Consider the following 27,949-nt stretch of genomic DNA (forward strand, 5'->3'; position numbering starts at 1 on the left):
TAAAAACATATTGGAGATGTGATTGGTGCTGAGTGGCAGCAGCGCAGGATGGAACTGGATCCTCAGACTGATGAGCGGTCTAATAGGCCTGTCTAATGTATCATCGATGGATTGACTGCCGTCTCGGAGGAGACATTTCAGAGGGATTCCAGGAGATGAATTTCAGGAAAAAAAGCCCTGCTTTGCTGCTGCGTTTTACCAAAGCCGGGCTGAATATTGGCCAGTGAAAAGACGCCCTCTTCTTGCGCAGCCGGGATGTGCAGGGAGGATTTATTCCAAGAAGAACACAGACAAGCAGTTAAATGCTTCACGTGGTCGTAGCTTCTCTCTCTCTCTCTCTCTCTCTCTCTCTCTCTCTCTCTCTCTCTCTCTCTCTCTCTGCCAATCTGCGCACAGTGACGCTGCGCAAAGGCTGGATCTAGTCTTGGCTTCATCATCATATTTAACACACCCTCCCAGATTCACACATGCTACAGGAGGTGCATTTACTCCTCGAGGTTGGCTGGTCCTGCGGGGGGATCTCTGTCTCCTGTTACCTGTGCAGTTTATTGCGTATAGCCTCGCCTCGGGTGATTAGTCGGGGACTCGATGAGACAAAAATTACGCATCCTGGATCGCCGAGGTGGATAAGAGTACATATTAGTTTTCGGGGACTTTCCCATAAAGCACTTCAAATGTGAATAGGTTTCACTTCCCGTACATTACTTTTTTTTTGCCCTCCCCGGGCCGAAGTCCCAGCTGATCCACGGCTACTCTTCCCCGCACAGGATCGAGGTTGGACGGTGAGACCGATGCGCGCCCTCGAACCTCTTGGACACGCACGTTTGACGGACCATTTCCCCCCGCGTCTCACAGCTGCTTTTGGATCCTACTCACTTGTCCGCTACTCTTCTGAAATATTTGGTGGTGGCAGCGGGAAGAAGATGTGGCTTGCGCGAAGCGACCGTTGGTCTGAACCGACTCAACGTGTTTTACCTGGACGCTTGCGGATGATTTTGCGCTTCTGAAAAATCTCCCTCTGGACCCCCCGCGCGCATAAAGCAGCTCGGACTCTGATGTTGAAAATACAAAGGCTGAACACTGAATCCTTTACTCAAGACGGCAAGTGAAGATGGCTCCTACGTGTTTAATGTGTATTTCTTTAGATTGGCGTCCAGTCTAATAAACATCATAAGCGATGTAGTCAGCTTGTTCATCTGCGTGCTCATCATTTGCAGTAAATACTCACATCTGCTCAAAAGGGAGACCATGAAGATGATCCTTCTGCGCAAATTCCGGGTTTTGATCCTCATGGTGTTCCTTATCGCATGCTCAATGCACATAATGATAGACTTGTTACCAAAGCTGGAGAGGCATGGCAACAGCGGCTGCTCGTGCTCCCACACGCCGAGCGAGGAGCCTCAGAGCTGGGGGAAGCAGGGCTGGCCTAACAAGCACACACTGCGGATCCTCCAAGACTTCAGCAACGAGCCCAGCTCTAATGTTTCCTCCCACTCCCTGGAAAGGATCCCGGTTCCAGGCGACAAAACGCAGGCTCTCAGGAGGCTGGAACATCTGGGACAACGTGGTGACAGGAAGAGACAGTTCATCCAGGGCGTCACAGTGGCCAAAAACATGCCGGTTAAGGGTTCAAGGTTGTCGGCTCTGTATGACCACCCCTTATATAAAAGATCCCCGCCACCCCTGACAGACGAGGACACGCTGTTCAACGTCAACACGGACATCCGTTTTGACCCCAAAGCTGCAGAGGATCAGGCATGGTAAAGCGTTTGGCTCATAAAGTCACATTTGAAAGCATTTCACAGTCAACTCTAATGCAACAAAAGCTTTAAATAAACATTCCATAATGAGACCAAAACGTCACATCTGAGGGCTTACGGTGCAATCACATTATGGCAATGCTGCATGTGCTCATGGGCTGTTGCACAACACCTGTCACTGTTTACAAAAAAAATCTGACTTCCTCCTTTACCTTTTTCCTTTCCTCACCCAGGAACACTGAAGGCAACGTGGATGAGTTCAGCCCAACAGGGGAGCTGACGGCCGACTCCTATCCCAACTGGCTCCGCTTCCACATTGGAATAAATCGATACGAGCTGTACTCCAGACACAACCCGGTCATCGATGCCCTACTGAAGGACCTGGTCACCCAGAGGATCACCAGCGTCGGTGAGTCATAAGAAGCACAGGGCAGGACAGGTTGGTTAACAGCCAGCAGGAGAACTTCCTTACACAGGCAGAGGGTCAACATTACACTTCACTCTAAAGCCCGAGCCTATAAAGCCAGGAACGTGTTTTTTTTTTTTAAGCTGAAACAAGTCATCATGAAATGCATTTTTGGTGTGTGTTGTTGAGGTGTAAGGATGGTGTAACAAATGTGTGCTCATGTTGAGGGCTGGTTGCTCTATGACCTACATCTCGAGCTCAGGGCCACTCTGACAGGCCACTTGTCTACTGATGGACACATATAATGGATGTGCCATTTTGATTATCTAGTTGCCGGGTGTCTCTGTTTGCCACACAGGTCAAAGTTCGGTTTACAAATATCAGAAATGCTGTCAGCAGCAGTGTTGCCAGATTTGACTGACACCAAGTAGCCCACTCAAGAGCAGGGATGTGTGACACAAACACATCTATTGGTCCAGCTAGACAGCAGTGACCCTTTTATCTTAATAGCTTTGTAACATTGGTTTGTCCTGTGGAAATGGAATTTGTCCCCTCAGATCCTCTCTGGTATGGTTTTTTATTCTGCGGCTGAAGACAAGTGAATAGAGAAAAGAGAAAAGTGATGAATGATGAGTTTCTTTTGTTCAATTAGGCAAAGCTGAAAGCACGGTTACAGTAATTTAAAAAATCAACTCCACCAAGCAGATAACGTGATATTACACGTAAAAAGTACTCATTTTTATGAACAGACATACGCTATTACAAGATCTTCTATCACAGAGTTGTGACTTTGTAACGGAATAACAGTTTGCATAGGAAAAGACTCCGCCTAGTTGTAGCATGACATTTCAGGCCCAATCACAATACACAGAGAGGAGAAACGGCTGACCGGTTTCCAGCGGGGGAAAGAGCCCAAATGGCACAAAAAGTAGCCCAAATTATCACCAGCCGCCCAAAACAAATTCTACCAGCCCAATTGGGTGGAAAACAGCTCAATCTGGCAACACTGAGTGTCAGTGGAACAGTAATGGGTGCCTCTAATGTAGCTCGCCCTACTGGTTATAACTGAGAGGAGATGCTGCAAATTAACGGACAACTACGCCTATCGATGCCACAGGCACTGACAACATGAACCCACACTCAAACACACACACACACACAAGTATGCATGAAGATGGATGTCAGCTGCAGGCTATCGCACGACAGTCCCGAATCTGCTCGGCCTGTTCGCTCCTCTCTGATTTACGAGGCTGAAGGAGTAATAAGAAAACACCACAATCTCCTCTCATTTATCCCCACAAAGCCTCACAGCAATATCAATAACATAACATATTACATTTACATAGCCCTTTATCATAGACACTCAAAGCACTTCAGTGGGGTGCTTGTATAGCACACACCTGGGTGATACATGGCAACCTCAAAACACCGGGCACTCACCACACATCAGCCTCGTAGAGAGGAAGAGGAACATGATTTTAGTGGAGAGAACATGCAAACTTCACACAGAAAGGCCGGGACGTCCAGGGTTCGAACACCAGAACACCTGGTCTCAATGCAAATTCACGGGCTACACATCCCGGTGTGATTCAAAACTAACGCTGTGTTTTTTTTTTTAAATTTGATTGGCAAGTGCTTGGGGAATCCAGCTTTTTTTTGAAGAACCCCGCAAGTGCAAGTAGATACCTGACAGAGGCAATAATCCACGCTGGGCCAGTTATATGGACTCTATTTTCTTTCTTTTTCTTTTTTCAAGGGATTCTTCCTTTTTTGGCTCAGTCCAGCTCCCACATTCCAAGAGTGCTTGTCGACTCAAAGTCGCCCATCTTGCGCTCGCTGTGATAAGTGATTGCAGATTTCAGGTTCATCTGCCAATCACAAAAACTGTTACTGGCCTTTAACAAAAGATTAAATACTTATCTGGGAGAAGGATTGACTGTTTATAAAACTAGCATCCCTGCCTGGTTACTAAAGAAAGAATGTATTTCTTGCTTTGCTGTCTTCCTGCTCAACGTGTTCTCTGGTTTTCTCCCTCTTGCTTTCTGTCTCTCAGCCTGGGTGGATAGAGGAAGCGGTTCTCAGTATCTCTAGCCAGCTAAATACATGGTGGCTCAGTAATTACAGAGCCTTAACACAGGCCTGGGGCAGAATACCAATAGAAGCCAATAGCAGTAGGTTATTATCTAAACTCAAGGATAGGACTGCTCGGATGCATTATACGCTCTAACCTCTTTTGAGCAACGTTCATCAATAAGTGCATGATGTGCAAAACCAGCAGATATGATAAATGTTATTACAGATGATACGTGGGGTCTGTAACTTTTGTTTGCGGTTTGCTTAAGGTGAATGGAGGTTGAAATTAAATGGTATATTCATGGTCCCCTGTATACAGTTCCTATCAATTACAGTTGGATCTGCCTCTATCTAACATGCCCCCAAATGTCTTTTGGAAAACTCTTTTGACACAGGAGCAAGTGAGACCAGGCGGACATTGATCTTTTCACTTGTAAATTCTTTCTCAGTAAACAGTTTTCTTGTCCTCATGATTCCCATATGTAAAAATAAATGAGAGCATTGATTGAGAAGGTTGTTCTTTGGCAAAAGGCCACTGAAACACTGCTTTCTATCGATCAGCTGAAGAAAGAACAGGCACGGTGGCTGCTCTGCTCTGTTTTTTGTTTTTTTTTGTTTTTTTCCTTTTTGCGAGTTTTGCTGTTTTTCGGCCCTGAATAGTCCTCGCCACAGTGCCTGGCCCAGTCCCACGAGTGCCTTTAGACTGCATAATCATGTACAAAAAGGGGAAAAAACATGAGGGATACAAGGATGAATACAAACACAATGAGACAGGGAGAGATGGACCCTCCAGAGAATACAAAGAAAGAGTAAACAGGGGAGGAACAGAGAGCGTCGGGCGAGCACTGGCTGTCCTTCACCCCCTCACTCTCCCTTCCCATCAAACAAACACTGTGACATCACACAGCGCTCTGCCTTTTCAGTCTCTCTCTCTCTCTCTCTCTCTCACTCACACACACACACACACACACACACACACACACACACACACACACACACACACACACACACACACACACACACACACACACACACACCACACACACACACACAGTACACAACAGTGCTTCACCAACACGACATAAAATGTGAAATCAAATCAATGTCAGTCAATATTTTATAATGGTTAATAGAACAGAATACAGGCTCATTTCCTCATGTGTATGTGTACGTATGGCTAGGCTCTTATCTCTGAGCTTTATGCATTTGGTTCCACTCATATGACTCACTGGTCAACACACTTCTGGTCGGTTAACATGCAGAATGTCTGTGCTTATTACTTAATTTGGCCTTTGGTTAATGTTTTTTTTAACGATAGTGTTGTCTGTTTCACTTCAACAGCAATGAAGTCTGGAGGCACTCAGCTCAAGCTCATCATGACCTTCCAGAACTACGGCCAGGCTCTCTTTAAACCCATGAAGTAAGTCTTGTATGTGTTTAAAAAAAAAAATAGTTTCCGCTATTTCTAGTGTTCCTATGGTTAAACTGACTTTAGGAAACCCCCCTTCTTTAAGAAAAGTAATGGGTTAAAGCTTGAGTGCCATTTCAGCATAAAACACCAATATGCAGCTCTTTACCTCCACTGACTTCTTTTTTTTCATCCTACTACCCACTCATTCTCCTCACAACATCAATCTAATTTCCTCATTCTCCTCTCTGGCCATATCAAATTACTTTCATTTCAGCACAACCTTGATAGGCTGAAGGCCGACATCATTCTGCTGTGTCAGAGCCAAATGTTGAGTAGGCATTTCACCTCACAGGGCTTTCAGGTGGCACAACACGTCCTTTAGTGGCCACATTTGAGGTCCTCAGCCCTCAAGCAATGCTAGCTGTGTTGTTTAATGACTGATTCATCTGATCAATTATCTGTGTTGTGATAATGTCAAACCATCTTGTTGGCTAAATGTAACTGTCTTATTGTCAAAATGGGATTTTGCCTTGCTTGCTTCAGTTTGAAGTGTTTATAACCCAATGAGGTTAAAACCAAATTTGTAAACCATGACTTTTTAATTGTTTATCGCTATAGTTTCTTCTAGCAGTGTGGCTCTGTGCATGTTGGTTGTTTGGTCGGTCGGTCAGTCCACCACTTTGGTCCAGACTGAAACATCTCAACAACTATTAAATGGATTGCCATGATGTATGGAACATATATCTATGGTGCCCCAGGGATGAGTCTTAGTGGCTTTGGTGATCCTCTGCCTTTGCATAGCGCCACCATGAGGTTGTGGTTTTTGAGTTAAACGTCTCAACATCTTCAGGCTAAAACTTGTTACACACATTCATGTCCCCTTCAGGATAAGTTTTGATTCTCTGCTTAAACCTGATTGTGCAGGGCTATAATTTCTTAGAATTATCCCTGGCTTGAATCCGGTCTGGTTTGCTCAAATTTCCAGCTGTTTATTTGTGTGTGCTTAAATTGTTTAAAATTAAAACCTCATAGCCTGGTAATGTCATGAATAATGTATGGGTGTGCACAGCTGTGTTTGATCGCTGTCTTCTGGTTATCTATTCAACTCTTTCCATTTGCATGGAGTAAAAAAACAGTGGAAATTTGTTTTTTTTATTCGGGCTCAGGCCCAAACCTGCTGCAGTGGTTCAGGCTCTATTTGGGCTTAGAGAGAAACGAAACAGGTTCACGTAGGGTTTGGGTCTGGGTTATTTTGGGCCTGATTATCACTCTAGTTGTAATAATGTTGGCGTGCATGCTAACATACTAAATCACTGTGGGATAGCTAATATGGTAAAAATTACACCCGCTTAACATCAACGTTTCAGCACTATCATGGGAACATGTTAACATTTATCTCAAAGAACAACTGTGCCCATACATACTGTACAGCCTCAAACAGCTGCTAGCGTGACTGTAGACTCTTGTTGTCTTGTTAAATTTGTCCCAAGACCCATATTGGTTCTTGAAAGAGGATTAGGTATTATTTAAGGTGTGTATTTTTGGCTTGGTTCCCGCTGCACAGACGTGGCTACAGGCAGCAGCCTCTCAGGCATCATTCTTGCTAACCCAGGAGCTACATCTTTTGTCATTATTTCTCTGTAGCTGGTTCTCTGTAATGGTGCCAGGCATAATTGCTGTAAGCTTTGTAATCCAACACCTCTGTCTTGTGCCTCATCTCGTTCTGAATCCTATTCCAGTTGGGATATGAGAGGATCCGACTGATGAACTGTAGCTTATTATCAATGTCTCCCATCTGTGCTTACGTCGACACACCCTGTAATGCACCTTGGTTTAACTTTCTAGAGCAGAACCAGTGATAAAAAATTGCCACACTGGTAGTGTGTAATATTGGATTAATTCTTATTTCCTTTATCCAAACTGTCATATTTAGACAATAACGCATCCCAAGAGAAGCGCTCTTTGCTCCTTATCCCTCCTCAATTGGTGGATTTAAATGTCACCCGTCCTTTGTTATGGTGATTGTAATTTAATTGTGGGTTAATGCTTTTCTACACAAGACTGTTGTCTGGCCCCTGCATGTCAGCATGGGGAGTGGGGTTAAGCCTGTGGATGATAGGTAGTGAGGTGGGAGGGAAAGCTATTCAGAGACGGTTGTAATTATTGCTTCAATCGTACCACACTAAGTCAGGCTAGACGCAACAAGCCGGAAATCTGACAGGTTGGGAAGAGGAGAGATGAGAATGAGGTGAGAGGAGGAAAGGGATGCGGAGAGGGGAAGTGTGGAGTGCAAGAGAGGAGGGAGGAGAGGTGAGCGGGCCAGAGCTAGAGAGAATCGTAGAGAGACAGACGAGGAGACTTGGGCAAAGAGTGTTGTAAATACACGCACAGAGTCAAAATCCAGAGATTATCTTGGTGCACTGCCTCGAATTTGAACCCAGACGGAAATGTGAAATGACATTTCCCGAGAAAATCATGGGATGGTGGGCTTGGACGTAAATCTGATGGTTGACAGTTGTGGTTGTCAGATGATGTGTGATAATCCTGAAAAATGGCAAGAGTGAAATGGGAGGGGGACTTTTTCATTCCCTCCTGCTTGAATGCACTTGACTTTAACAAAATAGGGCAACCCATGCTGGCATGGCATGTGTGTGTGCTCATTTGGACTGCAATCAAGGTCTTTACAGATTTGCAGTGTCATTCCCTCGCAAAGATCACACATGTTGGCTGCATGCACGCACGCACGCACGCACGCACGCACGCACGTACGCATACATATTTCCACTTAACACCCAACATCATCTCCTGGTTCCCAAATCTGCTGGTGTGTTTCCACATGGTGCATCAAAGAGACAGGGGCTGAGAGATCAAAGACTTCTCTGGCTGTGCTCTTCTGCACGGCTCCTCTCAACTCTAATGCAAATGTGTGCCAGTCAATCAGGCAGCAAAGGCAGGCAGGCATGTATGTGCGGTGTCTGGGTAACGATTGACCCCTCAAACCATCTATATCTGTGGAAACCTGCTCTCTCTGTTTATCAGCCTCTCTGTCTCTTTCTCATTCTTAGTATTCTCCATCATTATCCCCTGTGTCTGAAACTCTGCCTTTTTGTTTTTCTCTTGCACTTTCTTTAATGAATGGCACAGATGAAGAAAACGGGATTTCCGTATTTGTTTCATTGTTCCTCAGAGAGAGAGAGAGAGACTGATCAGTACGTCTGTTTTGAGATGGCATAGGTCAAGTAAAACGCATTTTTGCATGATTTAACCATTCACATGACAGAGATTGAATCAGCTTAACTGTATTGAGACACCACAAAATGGCTTAAAGTACCTGTCCGCTATGATGTAACATAGATGAATCATCCCGCTGAACTGCTGTCTGCAGTCCACTTTTCCAGACATGGAATAAACCCAGTCTTAACTACTCTAATCTAACTCAAGACTTGTTTTGCGGGGTTTGTTAAGACCACAAGTCTTGTGAGATCAGAGAGTATTTAAGGGATGGCACTAAAATCCCAGCTGATGCCCATCCCTGTGTTGCTTAAGTAGACTGATGAAAACATCATGGCTGTACTCTCTGCCACAACATTGTAACCTGAATGAAGCTGAGTTTTATGACTAAGCTCAATTATCACTTTCGTCATCCTCTGCATGCTGTTGTGCCTGTGACCCGGACTGAAATAACCCCTAAATTTGCGGCATTTTCATAATTCCTGCTTTTGTTACTGTAAACAAACACTTTTTGCTTTCAGCTTGGGAGCATCTACTACACATATGTGGGTTAAAACATGTTCATTTTACACGTAAGCCCTCAAAATATACAACATATAGACATTTGGAAGACTTAACCTGAAATCTACCTCAAATGGCAAAAATGCACATTGATTCTTTGGTACACTGTAGAACAAGAAGAAAATAGTCCCAGTTGTCCTAATAGATTATTCTTATGGTGCAGCTACTGTGTGCTGTAGCTTGTTGTGTTTTTCAAGGTGAATATGCTAGAATACTTTTGCTAAAAGTAAAGTGGTTGGCTGAGTCAAATATCTGTAATACAAAAATATAACTTTTTTTCAGTACCAAAAGTAAAACTTCCAAAAAGTTGACTAAGCAAAACAATATCAAAACATTTGCTATTTAGAATTAGCATGTATATAAATTACTGTGTCATCTGCATACATTTTTATATTAACTTCTGAACAGACAGATATGTTTGATCATAAATATAAATTCGGAATAAAAATAGAACCTTGAGGGACACCGATTGAGCACCCATAAAATTGCGTTTTTTCCTTAAATTCTTGTACAGTGGCTTTGTATGCCCCCGACACCTCCACCTATAGGGTTATGTTGCCTAACAGGTTTAACTCTTTGCAAAAAAACAAAAACAAACCTGTAGTCACCCTCAATCATAACTCACATTCGTTACCTTGATTTTCAATTTCCAAAAGGTCCACCAATTACCATCACTCTGGCCAGCAGCTATGAGAAAATAACTACAGCTTGAGACTGGACCGGTAACCCATTCTGTTGTGCTGTGGGGGGAAAAAAATTGCTCTTCGAAAAGGTACAGTCCCTTTGGGAAGAACGCTCCAGCAACAAATCATGTTGTACCTTCAAAAGCTTACCTTCAAGCTCAAATAATGCTAATACAAATAATGTGCCTTTTGCTGTCAGACACGCCCATGTACCTTTTAGTGCAATGAAAAGGTATGTATGTAATACCTTAAGGACCACAAGCAACCTCTGCGTACTGAAATAGACCTTTGCGGTACAGTGTGTTAGGGTCCTAGCTGTAGGGTCGTACTTTACAGCACTTTGAACTGGGGGTGGAATCTGGTGGGAAGATTTTTGACATCTACAGTATTTGTCACAGACAGGTTTTAATGAAATAGTTTGAGTACTTTTGTGTATCTTCCGTGTCAGAGGCTCAGTCATGTTTAAAGGTGGAGTATTGGCTTCTTAGAACATGACACATGAGGTGGTCAGATGTAATGTGATAAAGTAGATGAACAGCCTGTATGTGTTTTGCCTTATTATTTTATGTTTGTCTCATTAGATCATGTGTATTATGAGTTTTTTTTCTTTTGACAATTTTTGTGGGTTTTCTTCCTGCACTCTTGTCTAAACTCTAAGTTGTTGTCCATTATCCCATCCTCTTTCAGTCCCTGTGTTTTCTGATTTGTACTTGTCTGGAGACAGTAACTTTTTAATAAAAATCAACACATTTATTAAAAAAAAATCTTTTTAAAAATTGATTAACTTATCAGAATCAAGCATTGATTTGTGCTAGAGAGAACCGCAATACATCTAAGAATCAATTTTTTTTTTCCACCCTTACTTTGAACCTGTGTGTCTGGATAGAAAACACTGACAGTGAAAGTCTCTTTTTTTGGTCTTTCCCTCTTTCTTTTTGTCTCGCTGTCATTATGACTTTGCGCTGGTGTGAACCGAGGAACATGATTGTAATATTTATAGTGGAAATCGTCTTGGAGTACACAAAGCCCATTAGGCGATGAGAGCGGATGATCGACAAAGGAAGGCGGAGGTAAGGACTGATGATTGATATAATGATGGTCTTCCGTTCTTTCTCACTTCCACTTAATTGTATCGCTTGTCAATCAGCAAACTGTTGGCTCAGTCGCACACAAATCAATCTGAGTATTCCTAGAAGAGATATCCGCTCTTTCCGCTGCTCCTCCCCACTGAGCGATCTATATCTGGGCTATGCCGGGTCCATGAGTAATTTTTGATTGACATGTCGGGGAGACGGGAGCTACATAATGTCACCTCATTTGTGTCAATAACATATTGACTGCAGCACTAACAACAGCCTGGAGGGAATGTCTGTGTTAAATGTGAAATATAAGTGGGAAATGTGCTGCGTAGAGGAGATGATGTTGTATCATCAAGCTGCATTAGCCGTGGGAGGTGAAAAGAATAAGATTGAGGGAGCTTTGTCTGAAGATGGGAAGGGCTTGTCTCAACAAAAACCCTTATTATCCTTGCTTAAAGCTGCCCAGATTTGTCCTCGTACAAGGTAAAGACCAAGAGACTGATAAAAGACAGGACAATTGAGCGAATGTTCCCGTGTGTTGCCAGACAAAAGGATGTCAAACAAGCACACTCCTCTGCGAACTAAGCTTCGTTTTTGCCCCTCACTTTTTGTATACATGTTGGTGTTTTTGTCAGCATGTGTGCATGTTTGCCGCGTGATATTGTATTCACAAGGTCTTCCTGTTCCTGTGCTTTGACTTTGAGTTTAGACATAAAGGGATGGACTGCCTCAGGACAAATCATTCAGAGCACAAATGATGAGAGGAGCTGTGTTTGGAAATACAGGAAATTCACAGCAGCGCAGTTGCAACGCCAGAGCTGAGTGGGTAGAAAGAACCATGTTAACTCCCAAAACTGTTGGCCAACGTATCTGTTGGTCAAACACTCCAGCAGCTGCATTGACCCATGACATAAAGCATTTAAACATTTTTACAAGAATAATTGGATATACAGTATAAAGCACATATAGTAGTTAAACCTTATACTGTACATGCTTGTGGCATTCAATAAGCAGCACATGCTTGAAATCCACTGTGAATGTATTTGCATACATTACATGCTTATAATTTCCATAAATGTTATTTCTCATATAAGCAGTTTTTTTATACACACTTAAACAATCACAGTTATCCCTGTATGACCAAATAAATAATGTTTTTCCAAGCCCAAAATATGAGCCCACCTAAACTGTAAATGCAATAAGTCCTGCCCATTCTCCACATCTTAAACAGAGCACTCTGGGATCATGAATAATCGCGGAATATTATAATTGCTTGTAAACGCACTGGCCCACCTAAGGAAATATCTTCAATCAATTCGTTCATGTCTGCTGTTCTGTTGCTAGAGAAAACAGTTGAATAATTAATAAAAAATTACAACCACTGTGAGATGTTATTTAGCAGCACTTAAGGCTTTGCACTGCTCTCTGTTTAATGATTTGACTGTTTTCCATGTGTCATAATTGTTACACCAGGGTATTATTTGTGCTGAAGCAAATTTTTTTGAGGAACAGAGGGGGGAAAAAAGTGTGTTCAAGTGCTCACTGATCCAATGGAGCCTCGAGGCTCAGTTATCTGACCCCCTTACTGTCTTCCCTGCCAAGACTGTAACACACTGCAGGCCACCAGGATCATGTAAAGCACAGCCACACTGTTTTCCCCTGTGTGTATGTGTGTTCGTTTGTTGGAGCTTGAGTTGGAGGCGAAGCAAAAATGGTAAACTCCACCCTGATGCTACAGAAGCCATATATATTTAATACGAATTAGCTTCAGTAACACTCAATACCAGGCCTAATCTATAAGGCCATAATGATGATATACCTGTAGTCATCCCAGATGAATTGGTGAAAATAGCTGTGTCTGTGTGTTAACAGAGAATCATTCATTTCATTTATTCATTCATGTAACACAATCCACCATGTTGCAAGACAAAACTAAATTTTAAAACCATAAATAAAACAAAACCAATTAAAAATTAACACAAAAAGAAGAAAAAAATATACATAAAAAGGATTAGTTTGAGAAAGAGCAGGCAGCAAATAGCTAATTTGGTCCTGCCACTTATTTTACATAATCTTACCATCACAAAGTAAAAAGATATACAGGACAAATACAGCAAACAATATTTTAAGGTCTTACAATAACTAACAACGATACAACAATAACAATACCTTTTAAATTACAATTCCGTTCCATTGCTGGAGGATACTTAAATAACTTTCATGTCAGAAAAATGTAGAAACTTGTAATTTGGGAGACAAAGAGTGAGACAACGCTGCCATTTTGTTAGATTAACATTGTTCGAAATGGAAAGAAAAATTGTCATGCTTATTTTTATTCCCTTAAAGGTCCTATATTAAGATGATTTTGAGGTTCATACTTATAAGCATTTTGGGTTTCTGCTAGAACATGTTTACATGCTTTAATGTTAAAAAAAAATTAACATATTATTTTTGTTTGAATATACCTGTAGTCATCTTCTGTCTGAAACGCTCTGTTTCTTTAAGACTCACTCCCAATAAAGCCCAGTCTTCTGCGATTGGTCAGAGTTTTCCGGGTCTTCCGCGTCTGTGCTCTTGGCCCAAGATCCGTTATACCAATCATAGAGCATTTAAACGGCGCCAGTGTTATGAAACTGTTCACACTTCCTGTCTCCTAAAGGGGTACGGCCTCGTTTGAATATGTAGTGAACGTTGTGTGGATGGATGGAAAGTTACGTTTGAATAATTTTATTGATATGTTCTTTTGCTAACGTTAGATATTTACAGTGCTAAAAGACATATTTAGCATCACGGACATTAGTTTTGGTAGGTCGTTCACAGACGTAAGCTGACGTTAGCTTCTTTGATTTGCCAGAACTTGCGAGAGTTTGGTCCTGAGACAGAAACAGGTCTCAAACCCAGTTAATTTTCTCCTGATGTGCCCGTATGAAAAATGCCATTTTAGTAGCAGAATGTTTGGTAGATATGTGGCTTGTGAGAAATGGGTCCTAAATATACTTTGGTGATTATGGGGCAAAAGAATCTCTCATAATCTGTGTTCACGTTCCCTCTCCTATTGGAATCATTACACTCGGACCTGCTGCTAGTCTCCTAAAGAGGCGTGGCACTGATGCAGGAAACTACTCTGAATTGGGGTTTTCTCGGTTCTAAGCTGTCTCTGTCTTGGCAGTGTAGTTGCTCTTTCTTCTTATATATAGTGTAGTTGTGCCATGAAAATTGTATTGCTCGTGCACTGTTTCTGAATACGGACTGTGTGCATTCTTTGTGGATTGACATTTTGATACTTTCACAGTATGCATATAGCATCTTGACTTGCTTTATGATAAAAAACAGACATGGAAGTCTCACTTTTCACAATATGAGACCTTGAAAATTATCAATTTTGGAAGGTCGGTCCATAGGGCATTGATGCAAACTGTGTTATTCAGTGGCCTGGTTACCGTAAATCATTGCTTTTTATTCAATCAGACGGTCAAGGCTCAAAACAGTGTTGTGTACATTTACTTAGACAGACGTAGAGACTTGTTTTTTTGGGGTAAATTCTATGCGTTTCAGTGCAAATTGTTTAAATAATGGCATGCATAGCGCTTGGTATGGTAATGGACAATAAGCAGTGCAGACTTATTGCTCGGCGAACTATGGCAAAACATGATATGAGCAGAAGCTTATGAAAATAATCTGTGGTCCATTGGGGATGGGGGGGCAAACTGTTGTAATCTGTTAATGTACTGTTGGCGTTCTGCCATCTACAGTTATCAACCATCATGATTTATGTAGAATGTGGATATTAGTAAGTCATGTATTCTAACACACAGTGCCAGTTTTAATTAGTGCAGCTGATGAGCACAATCCTTACGTTTGACATGTCTGTGTAATGCTAACATCCATTTCTTTTTGAAAAGTCAACATCAGCATCCAGTCTTTTCACCACTTCCTCACTCTGCACTGCTGTCACTGCAAATGAGTTGTGTGTGTGTATGTGTGTGTCACTGTTTACTGCCACTTCTAATGATTTTGGACATGCATGTGTTCCAAACTGTCTCAGTATTCACACTGTAGTTGTAGGAGACAGAAATTGGTCTCATTTCTTTGTCTTTGTGTGTATGTGTTTGTTTTTGTGCTCATGTGCGGATGAGCACCACTTGGCAGTAATGCTGTTACAGCAAATTCCACGCGGCCCTTCGCCTTCCAGGAGCAGAAATGTCTTGACGATATTATCAGTCAACTGCCCCCTTCAGGTAAATGTTATCAGCTCTAATGCCGTGCTGAACGAACGATAACACAGTGTTGCAGCCAGCAGAAATGACAAGCCAGCATCCAATTTGCATATCAAAGCCTTGGCTAAATTCCGCTGCCATCTCTGTGTGCACGCACGTTACTGCACGTTTGTGTGTCTGTGTGTGTTAGCACGCTTGACGCGCACACACACGCGTGGATATGAAATGCTGTGCTGCCATTTCTCCGCAGTCTCAGAGGCATGTTGTTCCTGGCCGCGCCACAATGGCGGTTCATCCCTGATAAACTCAATCATTGTTTCTTAGAAAATTCAAAAAAAGAAGCTTAATTACTCGCCCATAAACATCTCAGAGAAGCTGATCCGTCTCACTGTTTCTGAGGGAATGCGAGGCCTTGATACCATCTGTCAGCTTGTCTCTTTGCTTTGAAGGAGCTGTCACTCAATCCGAGCTTTACTCTCTGTCTGGACACAGCACACCTCAACAGCTAATGTGACAATCGCGACAGACGTTGATTCATCTGGCCCGGGCCCAGCCCTACACGCTGCCAATCTTATTGAGGACCAGATGCTGAAAGAAGAGGCACAGATAGTGTTTCATGACTGGAAATGAGACTTTTATTGCCTTCCCAGAGTCAATGAACAAAGAGAGAGAGTGTGACAGTGTCATGTGTCCTGTATTTAGCATCACATACTTTAGTGAAGCTTTTTTTTCTTGCTCTGGTTCCAAGCTGAATATTCACGACACAAGGCTAAAAATAAACCTCATAAAAAAATAAAAAAAACATGGACAACTTAGATGATGACACGTTTTAAAGGTCTAATTACACCAACCGGGGGCCAATCAATAGCAACTTTATTTCAAAAATGTATTTAGTTCATGCTAGTTTAGGCTGCATGATAACAATAACTCGGCTTGTTCACTGGAGAGTGTTTTAGAAACCTGTCATCTCACGAGGTCGGAGATTTTGGCAGCATGTTGAATCAAACAAATCGAACTTGAGTCCCTTCAACTTTAGCCAAGAATTGTGTACTCTCTGTGCTTAAGAGCATGTGAAGGAATAACAGAGCGTGAGCATCTGTCCTGACTGCAGCTTGTTTTGCTCGGCTGCCGGCTATCAAATGTCAACATCTGTCTTCGTATATCATTCAAACCTTTGCATTTTTTGGGTTGTTTCCTGTTCTTGTTACATTTTTCCATCTAAGAAACAGAAACCACACTCATGTTGGAAGACACATTTTCATCTGTCTTGGTTTTGGTTATTTTAGCCTGAATGTTCCGGTCAAATGAGCTTGTAAGTGCTCCCAGAGTTTGATGAAACTGCCCCGAATGTATCCATGGTGAAAGTATCGTTAATCTCCTGAATTGTGGAGGGAGAATGTGCTTTGGAGTTAGCAGTTAAAGAGAGATGTTCTGAATGGGGCAAACATACTTAAAAAAAAAAGTGAACCGGTGCTTTCACTTTTCTTGATCTGAGAGCTGCGATGGCCTGAAGAAGCCGTCATGCTCAGTGGTTCATATACACACAATATCTGTTATTCTGCCACAGGGCGAGACAGCTCTGGTTTTCCAGAAATATCCAGCGTTTTATAATGTGGCGGAGCATCAGTCTGGTCTGCAGAGCTTCTCCTGTGATCTTTACTCTCCTTACTTTCTGTCTTTACCTTCACCAGCCATTAAAGCTTGCGGCCTCTTCACGCCGAAACTGATCCCTTTTATAAGCTGTAGTTAGCGTCAGGGAAAACACCTTAGGGGGGATCATTAGACTGTAATGAAGCAGGAGGTAAAACACCATGTTCACCCGTCGCTCTCCAACATTCCTGATTGTCAGGTTTAATTATAGCACCGCAAGGTCTTTGGGGCGTCACTTTTTTTTTTTTTACTGCGTTTATCTCATTTCTTTTATTCCCCCTTCCACCTCTCCCTTTCAGCAGATGGACACTTGGTCTAATTGGGCTTTCTCTTCCCTCCCGTCCCAAAGGAATTGCCTTTTGAGGGGGGCATTTAGGAACACGGGGCATGTTGTGATACGTAATTAACAAACAGCAGAGCAGCGACTAAGGTTACGGTGAGAAAAAGGTTGTGTGAACCACAGCTGTCCGGTATAGATACGGATTAAATAACATCTGTTCCACACGGCTGCATACTGTATGAGCTTGATTAAAGTAGAAAGCTCTGCTCTTACAATTCAATATCTGCATATCCTACCCCCCCCCCAAGCTTCACCACTGACATCCTCTTCAGAGGTAAAGAAGGAGGTTGGTTAGTCAAAACAAGTGATGCAACCAACCTCAGATGGCAAGATTAAAAAGCCATCTAAAATGCCCAAGTCCCAACATGAATTGCTGCCTCACATGAAACAGGATGGAAATGGTTGCATGGACTGTACCAGTCAGTCTTTGCTTAAGCAACTCTTAGAGATGAGCATCATTTAAAAGGGATGACAGCATGTGATTTGTGACTATACTTAGACTGAGTCGCCTGTTTGTTTATTGGCACACTTTAATTTTTATTTGTTTTTAACAATGCTGTTTCATTACAGTTTATAGGTGCTTTATTGGCACAAGATGCAAATGTACTCGCTGCTGAAACAAAAAACATCAAATAACAGATTATACATGGACTCAAATAGCGACCATTATGTAATTTACTGTTACAACATAAAATATGCTTCTTTTTGTACAAATAATTTTACAGCCTATGGTGCAGCCTGAAAGCAGTTTTAATTGATTTTATTGGTTTTATTGGTCGGTATGGAGCTGTTATCAAACATTTGCACACCCAGTAGATACAGAGCAACGTTAGCATTAGTTTTGGAGTCATGTTTCTGGCCACCTGATTAATGTTGCTTCAATATTTCCACCCCTATTTAGCTTTGTGTTACTTTCCACCAGCTCCTGAGGGGAAATATGTACTTTAGCTGCTAAACGCTCCACCGTGTTCACCAGCTGTATTTGTCTGCATATAGCATTTTCACTAAAAACAAACCTTTTTTTCATTAAATGATGCTATAACTGCATTTTTAGGTGATAATTTTCTACCTTACATATTACACAGTAATTTAAACCACTGTCATTGAAATAGAAAAACTGACTTGTGCAGCTTTAATGGAGGCTGCTATTGGCATTTCAAAGACAATGTCAGTTTCAGCCAAAAGTACAAAAAACTACAGAGGGATTATTAGAATTTTGGGAGTGTTTTGGCCCTGTACCATCTTCCCAGTCCTGCAGATTATTAATGTCAGTGGGGTGTGGATAAAGAAAGGATGAAGACAAGACCATATGGCTGCGCTCGCCGAAGGATTATGACTTGTTGTTTGCAAAAAAAAAAAAAAGAGAGAGAGGGAGGAAAAGTGACTTCAGCATTGTTAGGCCCGGCGAGGAGAGAAGCAGCTCGGCAAAACTGCACGGATTAGTGTGCTGCGAGAGCTTTCCTACCAACTGTGATGCTGTGCTGTGTGTTCAGTTAACTCCGTGCAGTGCTGAAGTGTGAGGGGGAAGGGGGGGGCATCTATGGTGTTTGTCCAGCGCTTATTCAAATATGAGCTTTGGAGTCTGAGTTCTTGTCCAAGCACGAGCCAGCTTCAGAGGGGGCGTGGCTGACTCATCACTCAAAGTAATGATCCCTGAAAATCATAGCCCAGCGTCTGGAACAGGCCACTGCTTTCACCTTTAATTCCACATGTCCTCCCCTAATTTGCTGTTCACACAACTCAAGCAGGCAGACCACTTAAACATGCAGAGTATGCGGTGTCCAAAACACTCCCTCTCCTACATGAGTAAAACTCATAGTCAGTCTGAAGAGAGGCCTTCTCGTGTGTCACACCGTCCGTGTAAGGAAACATTAAAAGCAGTTTGTTTGAGCTCTCCGCCACTGTTCACTCCTTTATTCTGCAGTGCAATAATGCAAGAGCTGCAGTTAAGTGCAAAGGTTTAGACATTTTAAATATGCAAAATTACCATTGGTCATGTTTCTTTTATTCCCTGAATTAAATGTGCATGCATCTGTCGTGGTATGTACGTCATTAGTAGCTGTTGCTAGCTGCAAGTAAGGAACTAAGCTTGTCAGTATGTGTCTCCATGGCTGGTTGGTTGCTACATTATTTTGTTGTTGCATCTCCCTCTTCACGTGACAGTTCCTTTGTGTAGATCTGATCCACTTTCTGTTTCGGAGACGTGAAACCTGCCGTTCAAGTATGTCTTAAAAAGAGACTTGAAAAAAAATGAGAAGCTATCCTTTAATATCTCAAAGCTGTCAGCCCGATCACGCTCTGCCATCGGCTCATTCATTCAGCCCCTTTCATCTTCCTTTGCTTCCCATCCTTTTTTTACTTGCTTTTGGCATGTTTTATTTCCTCTTTCACCTCACTGCTTTTTTTTGAACCGACCCAAGGCTATTTCCTATTTTTCTCCGTCCCTTTTCTCTCCCCGTCACTCCTTTTCACCATCACTCCTTCTTCCTCCAGCCACACCTCTCAATCTCTGGTCTTGGGAGAACAGAAAGCGAGAGGAGAGCGCTGCTCCCCTCGACAACATCTCTGGGCTCTCAATTTCCCCTGATATGATATGAGTGATTCAGCTGGGAGAAACACACTCACTTTACTCTGTCCCTTTCCTCCCCCTTTCTTTGAGTTTCTTCCCTCTGCTTACTCTCGCAGCCCTCCCTGGAAAATCTGAATCTGACGTTTATCGTTCCTCCTCTTGCAAAATTTGTTTTTCCCTGCTCATAAAGCCTCCCAGACAGTCCTTATAAATGCTTAACAAGGTCAGTTTTGTATTGTACTTTCCAGCATCCGTTGGGCTTCCGCTCTTATTTGCGAGGTTATAATAGTACTGCAATAAAAAAAAGAGCTTGGTTCTCCTGAGGTTTGAGGAATACGAGATGGCCTTTCCCTTTATTTCACTGTTATGAAACAGAAGAACTGACTCATGGTGTTCCTGGGATCTGATAAAGTTTGTTGCTTGTATGTCTTGTGGTTAAATCTCCTGGCTACCTTCCTCATTCCATCTCAGTGCTTTGGTTTCTCCATTCACCCCTCTCTCCCTCCCTCTCTTGTTTTTCCCCTGGATATTTTTCTCCAGTTTGGAGCCTCTGTGCCCTTGCCACACTAGTCCCATAGCTCCAGGGTTTCCCTATGTGTATTTATTGTTTATTTATAGGCACAGATCTGTGTTCTATCTGCTTATCAACAGCCACTGTGTACCCCACCCAACAATTTACCAGACACAGCCCCTGGACTTCAGGACACCACATGCCCTGGCTGCAGTCGCTCACAGCTTGCCAGACCTTGATGCCGATCCTCCCTCTCTCTTTCATTTTGCTGCTTTTTACTAAAGTGTATCCCAAATCCCTTGATTTGTGTCACTGAGTCATGTTTTTTTTTTTCACCACCCAGTTTGGATTATTTCTTTATTTTACCGTCTCCCTTTCTCTCCGCTAACCCACTTCTTGGGGGTTTCTCTTCATAGCTCTAAGACTCTGAGGCCCTCGCTGCCCCTCCGTGGTTCTCTCCAGAAACGACAGAAGAATACTCCTCTCCTCTGTTATTCTCGTCATGTGTGTATTACTTTAGCTATGAGGTGTGAACTGTGATCCGCAGAGATTTGTGTGTCATAAATCAGACGTGCTGGTCGCCCACCGGAGCGTGTTGCCAAATCCCATCAGTGCGCATTTCTACACAATCTGTGTTTCTGCTTTTATGACAACATGAAGCACACAAGTTGGATCCTGTTACAGTGGCATGTCACCGCCTTCCCGGCCAGGCTGCAAACTGTATAATTAGACTAATTGTCTCAGCAATAAATTTCAATCCAGACATGAAAGAATTTGGGGAGGGGTTTATGTTACTAATTACTCATGCCGTGACATGACATATGTTTAACGCCTGATTCAGTGGTGGATGGTGGTATAATTTGAAGCCAGCTTTGATTAAAGTAAAACTCACAAGTTGATGATCAGTTAAATGAAATTGTGCGCAGCAGCTACATGATAAAAAAAGCACCTTGGTAGTCTGTGGTGTGACTCAGAGATACTGTACAGAGAGAGAGAGAGAGAGAGAGAGGGTGAAAGGGATGTAGACAACGTGGGAGGGAGACAGGATGAAGCGCTGCCTGGCAAAATGAGCCACTTCAACTGGATTTAATGGGACGTTGCTAACGGATGTATGAATGGTTTATCTTCTCATGTCTAATTCAGCTCCACTCTTTGTCAGCCATCCTGAATGAGGCGAGGCAGGGAAATCCTTTCATCCCATCCTAATGACTTTTATATACAGTGTAGTTTTAACATAGACACGTATTTGACATATTATACTTCCCACAATCAGGTTGAAGTCTTCATCAAAATGGAAAATTGATTGCATAAAACCAACGCATTTGAAGAAAAATAATCAATTCATATGAATGCAGTTGGTGTTAAACCAAACATTTTAAAGTAACTGTTCGAAGAGTGACCCCACTCTCATGTATGTACGCTAAATAGGAAAAAAAAAGAGCAAGGACGTAGTTAGCTTATCTTAAAGACTGGAAACGAGGGGAAACAGCTAGCATGGCGCTGTCCAAAGGTAAGTCTAAAGCCAACTAATTAACACACCAAAATGTAACTGCCATAAGTTGTTTTTTTACAGGCAGTTACGTGGTGTAACTGTCAACTTGGAAGCATTAGAGGTGTTGTAAAGGGGGACTTTTTTTAGATTTCTAGTATCTGTTTCTTTGTTTTCATGTTATTTATGCTAAGACAAGCTACGCTAAGATAACCATCTCTGGCTATAGCTTCATATTTAACACACAGACATGAGAGGGCTATCGATTTTCTAACTCTCAGCAAGACCGCAAATAAGGGCATTCATGTAAGTTTTTGACTTTTCATGCTGACAATTCTTGAGTTTTTTTTAATACTCAAGGACAGAAATCCCCAGAATTTAAATCCAAGTCAGTTGTAAATGTGTTGCCTTATATTTATTTTATTTTATCTATTTATGTTAGAAAATGTCGAGAAGACTTAATAATGCTGCAGCCGTATAGACCTTTATGTATGTAATACATTAATACACAGCCATGGTCTAAGATGGGCTGAGTTTATTGTGAGTAAAAGATAGCCCCATTCACTACTCTTACCAGGATCTTTTTTTTCTTTCTTTCAAGACCAAAGCCACAGGAAAAGAGGAAAATCCATTAGCTGGGTGGTTTTAGCCATCTTGCCCCCCCAACAATGCACTTCGCTGGAGTGGAAGTGTAGTCCTGCCCTATGGGCCTGATGCATGACAAGGGCAGAGGAAATGGCCAGGCATTAATGGCAGCTTTGATTACTCTCCTGTCACTAATGTAGCCAACATGAAAGACAAGAAGAGGAGAGGAATGACTTCAGCCCCAATCAGAAGCAATCTGATGGCATCTACATGTAGCCAGGCCATTTGGAGCACAAAGAAAGGCTCTGGGGGGCATGTGCAGATGATCCAATCACCACATCCCTCCAAGCACACAACTCTCATCCGTAGATCTGGATGATGTTTAGTTACTAGGAAGGTTACAGTATCTTTGCTCTTATCTCTGTCCTTCCTCCACCCTCTAAAGCCAGAAGGGTTGCTGTGCTGTTTGTTTGACGTTGTTGCTTGTAGCTGGAGCAGCTGAGATACATTGCATGAAGCTACACATGCTTGTAGAAGTCATAAAGTACAACGTGCGCTAAGACAATGTGTTCAGAGTCTGTTGAATGTGTGCTCACAATTGAAAGAGTTTCCACTGTGCACATGTGTAATGTAAACAAGACACATGGTATCTATTGGAAGAATTATGCATCATGGAAATAGAATATTTGACCTAGTGCTTTTTGATGGTACTGTATATATATCAAATATGAGAATTTTGAGATTCGCCATAGCTAACAAAATCTGCTTTTGGCTGACTAGCTGCTGTGCAGTAATGCAGTTTAGTAATACTAAATTAGAATAAATTGGTTTTCCAAGATCTTATTAGTCTGTAGTTGAACCAAACTAGTGACACTACTCTATATCTTGACTTATTCTGTGTAAGCCGGTCAGTTGAACCCCTAAAGTCATAAACGTGTAGCTGCACAATTACTGTTTTAATAATCAGTTAATCACTAAAGTCATGTTTGCAAATGTGAGAAGGTATTGCTTTTCTTGGTCTTACATTCTAGTTAATTAAATATATTTGCGTTTTGGACTGTTGGTTGGACAAAACAGGATATGACATTTATGGCATCACCTTGGGCTCTGGGATATTGCGATGGACATTTTATTTTATTTTTTTTTATTTTTTTTACAGTTGTCTGATGTTTAATAGACCAAACTATTAATTAAATAACTGAGAAAATTATCATAAGTTGCTACAATATCATGTCATAAATGAATGAAAAGAAAAAAAGGCTTTTTTTGGATTAGAGCTCTTTCTTTGCTTCAGTCTGCAATTTAATTTATCAACCCAACAAATGTGGTACTTTGTCTCCGCCCAGTGAGATTAATATCCGCCAATGAAATTAACTCTGCCTCCAGAGAGGCTCTGGCTTCTTTAAATGTTCGCACAACCAAATTTCCAATTTGGCACATCCATGTCCCCAAGGGAATCGATGTGTCCTTATAAAACCTGAGAATGTGCTCAAAGTGCAGACATGTTGTTATCCACCCAGTTCACAATGGGAGTCTGTGCCCAGTGGAGCCATTTGTGCGTCAACCTGAGTAATAGAAGTGCTGTATGGCAGCCTGGACTGTCCCTGCCTGCACATAAAAACATAGAGGTGCATACAAACTACTGAGAAAAACTAGACTGTCAAAGGATTCAATTTAAAGGAAATTACTACATTTAAATTAAAATGGTTTGACTCAGTCCATTTGGAAAAAAAAAAATATATATATATATAATAGAATATTTAAAAATTAAAAAAATTCCTTAGACTATGTAATATATATACCCATCTTATTGGTTGCAAATTATTGTTGCAGTGGAGAAGAGAACACGCTGTCCCCTCTAATTGACATGCTGCAATTTAGCCTTATTTGCCCAAATTATTAATGCTGGCGGGAAATCTTCTCAGCATGCACAATTGATGAATGAGAACTCAAGAGCAAAATGCAAAGCTGTCTCCTAATAAATATCAGCGAGCGAGCAGTTTGTAGGAGAGGAAGCTGGACTCAGCAAAGATGTACTACCTGCTGGGAAGAGAATTATCCTTTGGAGTTCAAGTTTAATTTTTATGGCACCCATTTTATGTCAAAACTTGGATGATTATGACACAGAGGTTTTTTTTTTCCTCCACTTACGTTTCTTAATTTGAACTTTTTATGACTTCTTTATCGCTGTTTTGAATTAAAACACATTTACGAAACTGACATTTTAAGCCGTATATACGGCCTGCAAATGCAAATGCATTTTAAATGACCTTAAGCACGTTATGAAAAAGTTAATAATGTGAGACGGGACCCTCGTGCACTATAAACTATTAAAGCACACGGTGTCACGCTGCTGAGCTGATTAACCCCGGTGTGAGGTTCTGTGCCATGTACAAGCGTTGATCGGCCATGTCCAGCTGTTTCCAGACTATCATACTGCTCGGGCCTCGGCCTCTCGCCTGGGGAAACACACACACGCACGCACACACACACACACTATTTATTACCCGTGCACGTCTGCAGCGTATGTGCTTGTGCCTTTAAGCTGTTAGCTTTAGAAAAGTCAGCATGTGTGTGTGTGTGTGTGTGTGTGTGTGTGTGTGTGTGTGTGTGTGTGTGTGTGTGTGTGTGTGTGTGTGTGTGTGTGTGTGTGTGTGTGTGTGTGTGTGTGAGAGACAGCTGGTCGCATGTGTGTGTCTGTCTGTGTATGATATGAAATTGTCCACCTGCTCACTCAGCATCAAACCTCACTGGAAATAGCATTTCCTGCACTACTAGTCTCTCTCCCTCTCTTCTCCTCTTGCCTGCTCCCCAGTCCCAGATGTGGATGGGCCTCACCTGGGTGCTCTTACTCTGTGCCTGGAAGTTCATTTAGTGTCAGCAGCCTCATTGACTGGAGTCTGCACAATGGCGACAACTAATGTCCGCAAGACCGCCGCACTCCTCTGGAAATGAATCGTCTCTCAACGGAAACGTCGGCGCCATTATCTCCTCCTTTCATATCCTCCTCATAATTCTATTAGCGCGTCCTGTTCAGGGACGGCATGGTAAGTCAGCGGCACAATGAAGCGCCCGCGATGGAGAGCTTCTTCTGGGATTTGGATGGCGCTTGCATGTATGATGTTTCAGAGAGCCGTGGCTTTGTTCTCTGTAGTGTAGCAGAAGCTGCTGCTGCTACAGCAAGCTGCAGTCCATCAGCTCCGAGAGACAATGAGCTTAGGAATGGCCTGTGTCTTTGCTGGGTAACGCCACAAATGGCACGCATAACGTGTGTCACAAAAATAAACTTGCGTACACATTATTGAGCAAACCTAGAGACTGTGTGTGTGTGTGTATGTGTGTGTGCAGTCAGTGACTCCAACCTTCACTCCTATGATGCAATGCTATGATGAACGCAGCCGGCTGCCTAAGCTAAACGCTAATTAGGGAAAGTTGCTGATTTTCAAGCCTTCAACATCCAACAGAGTTTTACCGGAGGGTAAACACAGACGTCAGGGTACTGGCGGAGGTATTGACAGACTTGTTCTTAAGTTAAAAGCTAACTCTAGTTTTAGGCTTTCGAAATTTTTCCAATTAACTTTGATGAAGTAAAAGATTTTTGATGTACACAGTTTCATCGATAAGCTTCTATCATGATTGATAGGTAGGCATGTAGCCACACCCTAAAGCATCCCCTGCTTTATCATTCAATTTAGAAATAATTGGGATCATACAGTAATTTACAAAATGAACTTCATGCTGTATTGAAGAAGACTTAAAACTAGTGATTGAGACAATTAACTCATTATGCAAATGTTTACTAGAAGGACTAGTTAATTTCTCATCGACTTCTATGCAAGCCAGCCTTTTTTGCAACAAGTGGAATAGTCCCTTGCTGAAAAAAGACAGAATACTGTAAGACACTTCTTTATATTGTTTTTTAGACCCGAAAGCTCCACACATGAGTGCTGCTGTCGTGTTAGCTCTCACGATTCTTCCTCCCTTCTCTCCTCTTCTTCCTGCAATGTGTCCATCAGAACGTAAGAACGGTTAACGCCAGGCCTTCTTGGTAATGCCTCCTAATAAATCCATTGCACGCTACGAGACCAAAAGGGCGGACGGGGGGATTGAGGGAAGGAACAAGAGAGTGCGAACGAGGAGGAGGGCCGGGCATGAATAATGAAAAGCAGCAGAACTCACGCTGTCCCATCAGGCCCAGCGACACCCCAGGATCCTCCTGTGCTGTTTTGGTTACAGGCAGATGAGGGCTGTGTGTGCAGGAGGGGAGGGAGATAGAAGAAGAAGAATGGCCTGAGACATGAGCGGATGGATGTGTACTACGTGCTTTGAGTGCTAAGGGTTGAAGCGGTGGAGGGCAGAGCAGCTGATAATTAGCAGTAATTGTTGTTCGGGGAGGGAGAAAAAAAGGCAATTGGTTTGGGTTTAATCTCAGGTGCTGCTCTGTTTATGTCCAAGAGTTTTTCCTGTTCTCCGCTGTGTTTGCTTGAAATGATTTTATGTTATAATTCATGTGATGCCAGCATTATAGAAAAGTCTGTGGCTAAATTGACATTGCTACATTTTGGTTTTCAAGCGGAGTTTTGAGTCAAAAGCAAACTCCGTGCACACAAGTGTAGAAGTATCACGCCCATATCGCATATCTCATGAACATTCTGGTATACTGGGCACGCTAGGGTAAAAAGGAGCCAGCATATATACTCCGCCCGTTGCTGGTGGTTGCCATGGTAACGTTAGTAGCTCAGTCTCAGAGAACGAGACGTCACAAACTAACAAGGTGGCAAAACATTGGCGTCAGTGTCGGTGTTGTCAAAGATCTCCGTTTGCGGCCGTTGATACTGCAACACAACCCCGGAGATTTCAAAGTCAAGCATGGCCAAAAGTGTTTTCAAATTTCTCAGATTTAGGGGTCATGAAAGCAGCGTGAATGTGAGATGCAAACGTAGCCAAAGATATTTGTTTTTAAATCAAATTATAGCAGTGTAAATGTAGCCTGTGTGTGAGTGTAAGTGCAGTTTCATAGAAGGTGATGTCACCAGGTGTCTCGACAACAGTCCAAATATATTCAGTTTACTATAATATACGACAATCGAGCGACACACATTCTAACACTTAAGAAGAAATGACTGATTTATCTTCTGTGGAGCGTCTGAAACAGACTCTATGTATTTATTAATCGCCATATAGTTTTTCCTTCCTGATATGCTTACCAAAGTAGCTTCTAGGGTACAGTACAGTAGATAGATCCTATATTAGAGATGTGAAAATTAAACATGTAGCCCCCCCCCCAAAAAAAACCTACTATGCTCAGTCTGCAAAAAGTTTCACCCGTGCTCTTGCAGTTGGCTAGAACAAAATCACATCTAAAATGTCAAATTTTAATGCTA

At 42.3% G+C, this 27,949-nt stretch overlaps 1 protein-coding gene and 1 long non-coding RNA gene across 2 annotated transcripts in view; both read left to right on the plus strand.

Moving 5' to 3' along the window:
• Nucleotides 1-426: 426 nt before the first annotated feature.
• The window catches only part of fam20cb (FAM20C golgi associated secretory pathway kinase b), a 50,162-nt gene continuing 22,639 nt past the window's right edge, over nt 427-27,949 (plus strand). Inside the window, exons 1-3 of the mRNA XM_032502772.1 lie at nt 427-1,760; nt 1,994-2,169; nt 5,581-5,659. Coding sequence (XP_032358663.1) covers nt 1,249-1,760; nt 1,994-2,169; nt 5,581-5,659 — 767 coding nt within the window. The 5' untranslated portion in view covers nt 427-1,248. The remainder of the gene's footprint in view (nt 1,761-1,993; nt 2,170-5,580; nt 5,660-27,949) is intronic.
• LOC116671469 (uncharacterized) lies at nt 9,172-27,444 on the plus strand. The gene is made up of 3 exons (XR_004327279.1): nt 9,172-9,184; nt 14,087-14,092; nt 27,248-27,444. It is a non-coding gene; the product is annotated as an uncharacterized LOC116671469 (long non-coding RNA).

Source organism: Etheostoma spectabile, chromosome 21, assembly GCF_008692095.1.
Source record: "Etheostoma spectabile isolate EspeVRDwgs_2016 chromosome 21, UIUC_Espe_1.0, whole genome shotgun sequence".
NCBI classification, from domain to species: Eukaryota; Metazoa; Chordata; class Actinopteri; order Perciformes; family Percidae; genus Etheostoma; species Etheostoma spectabile.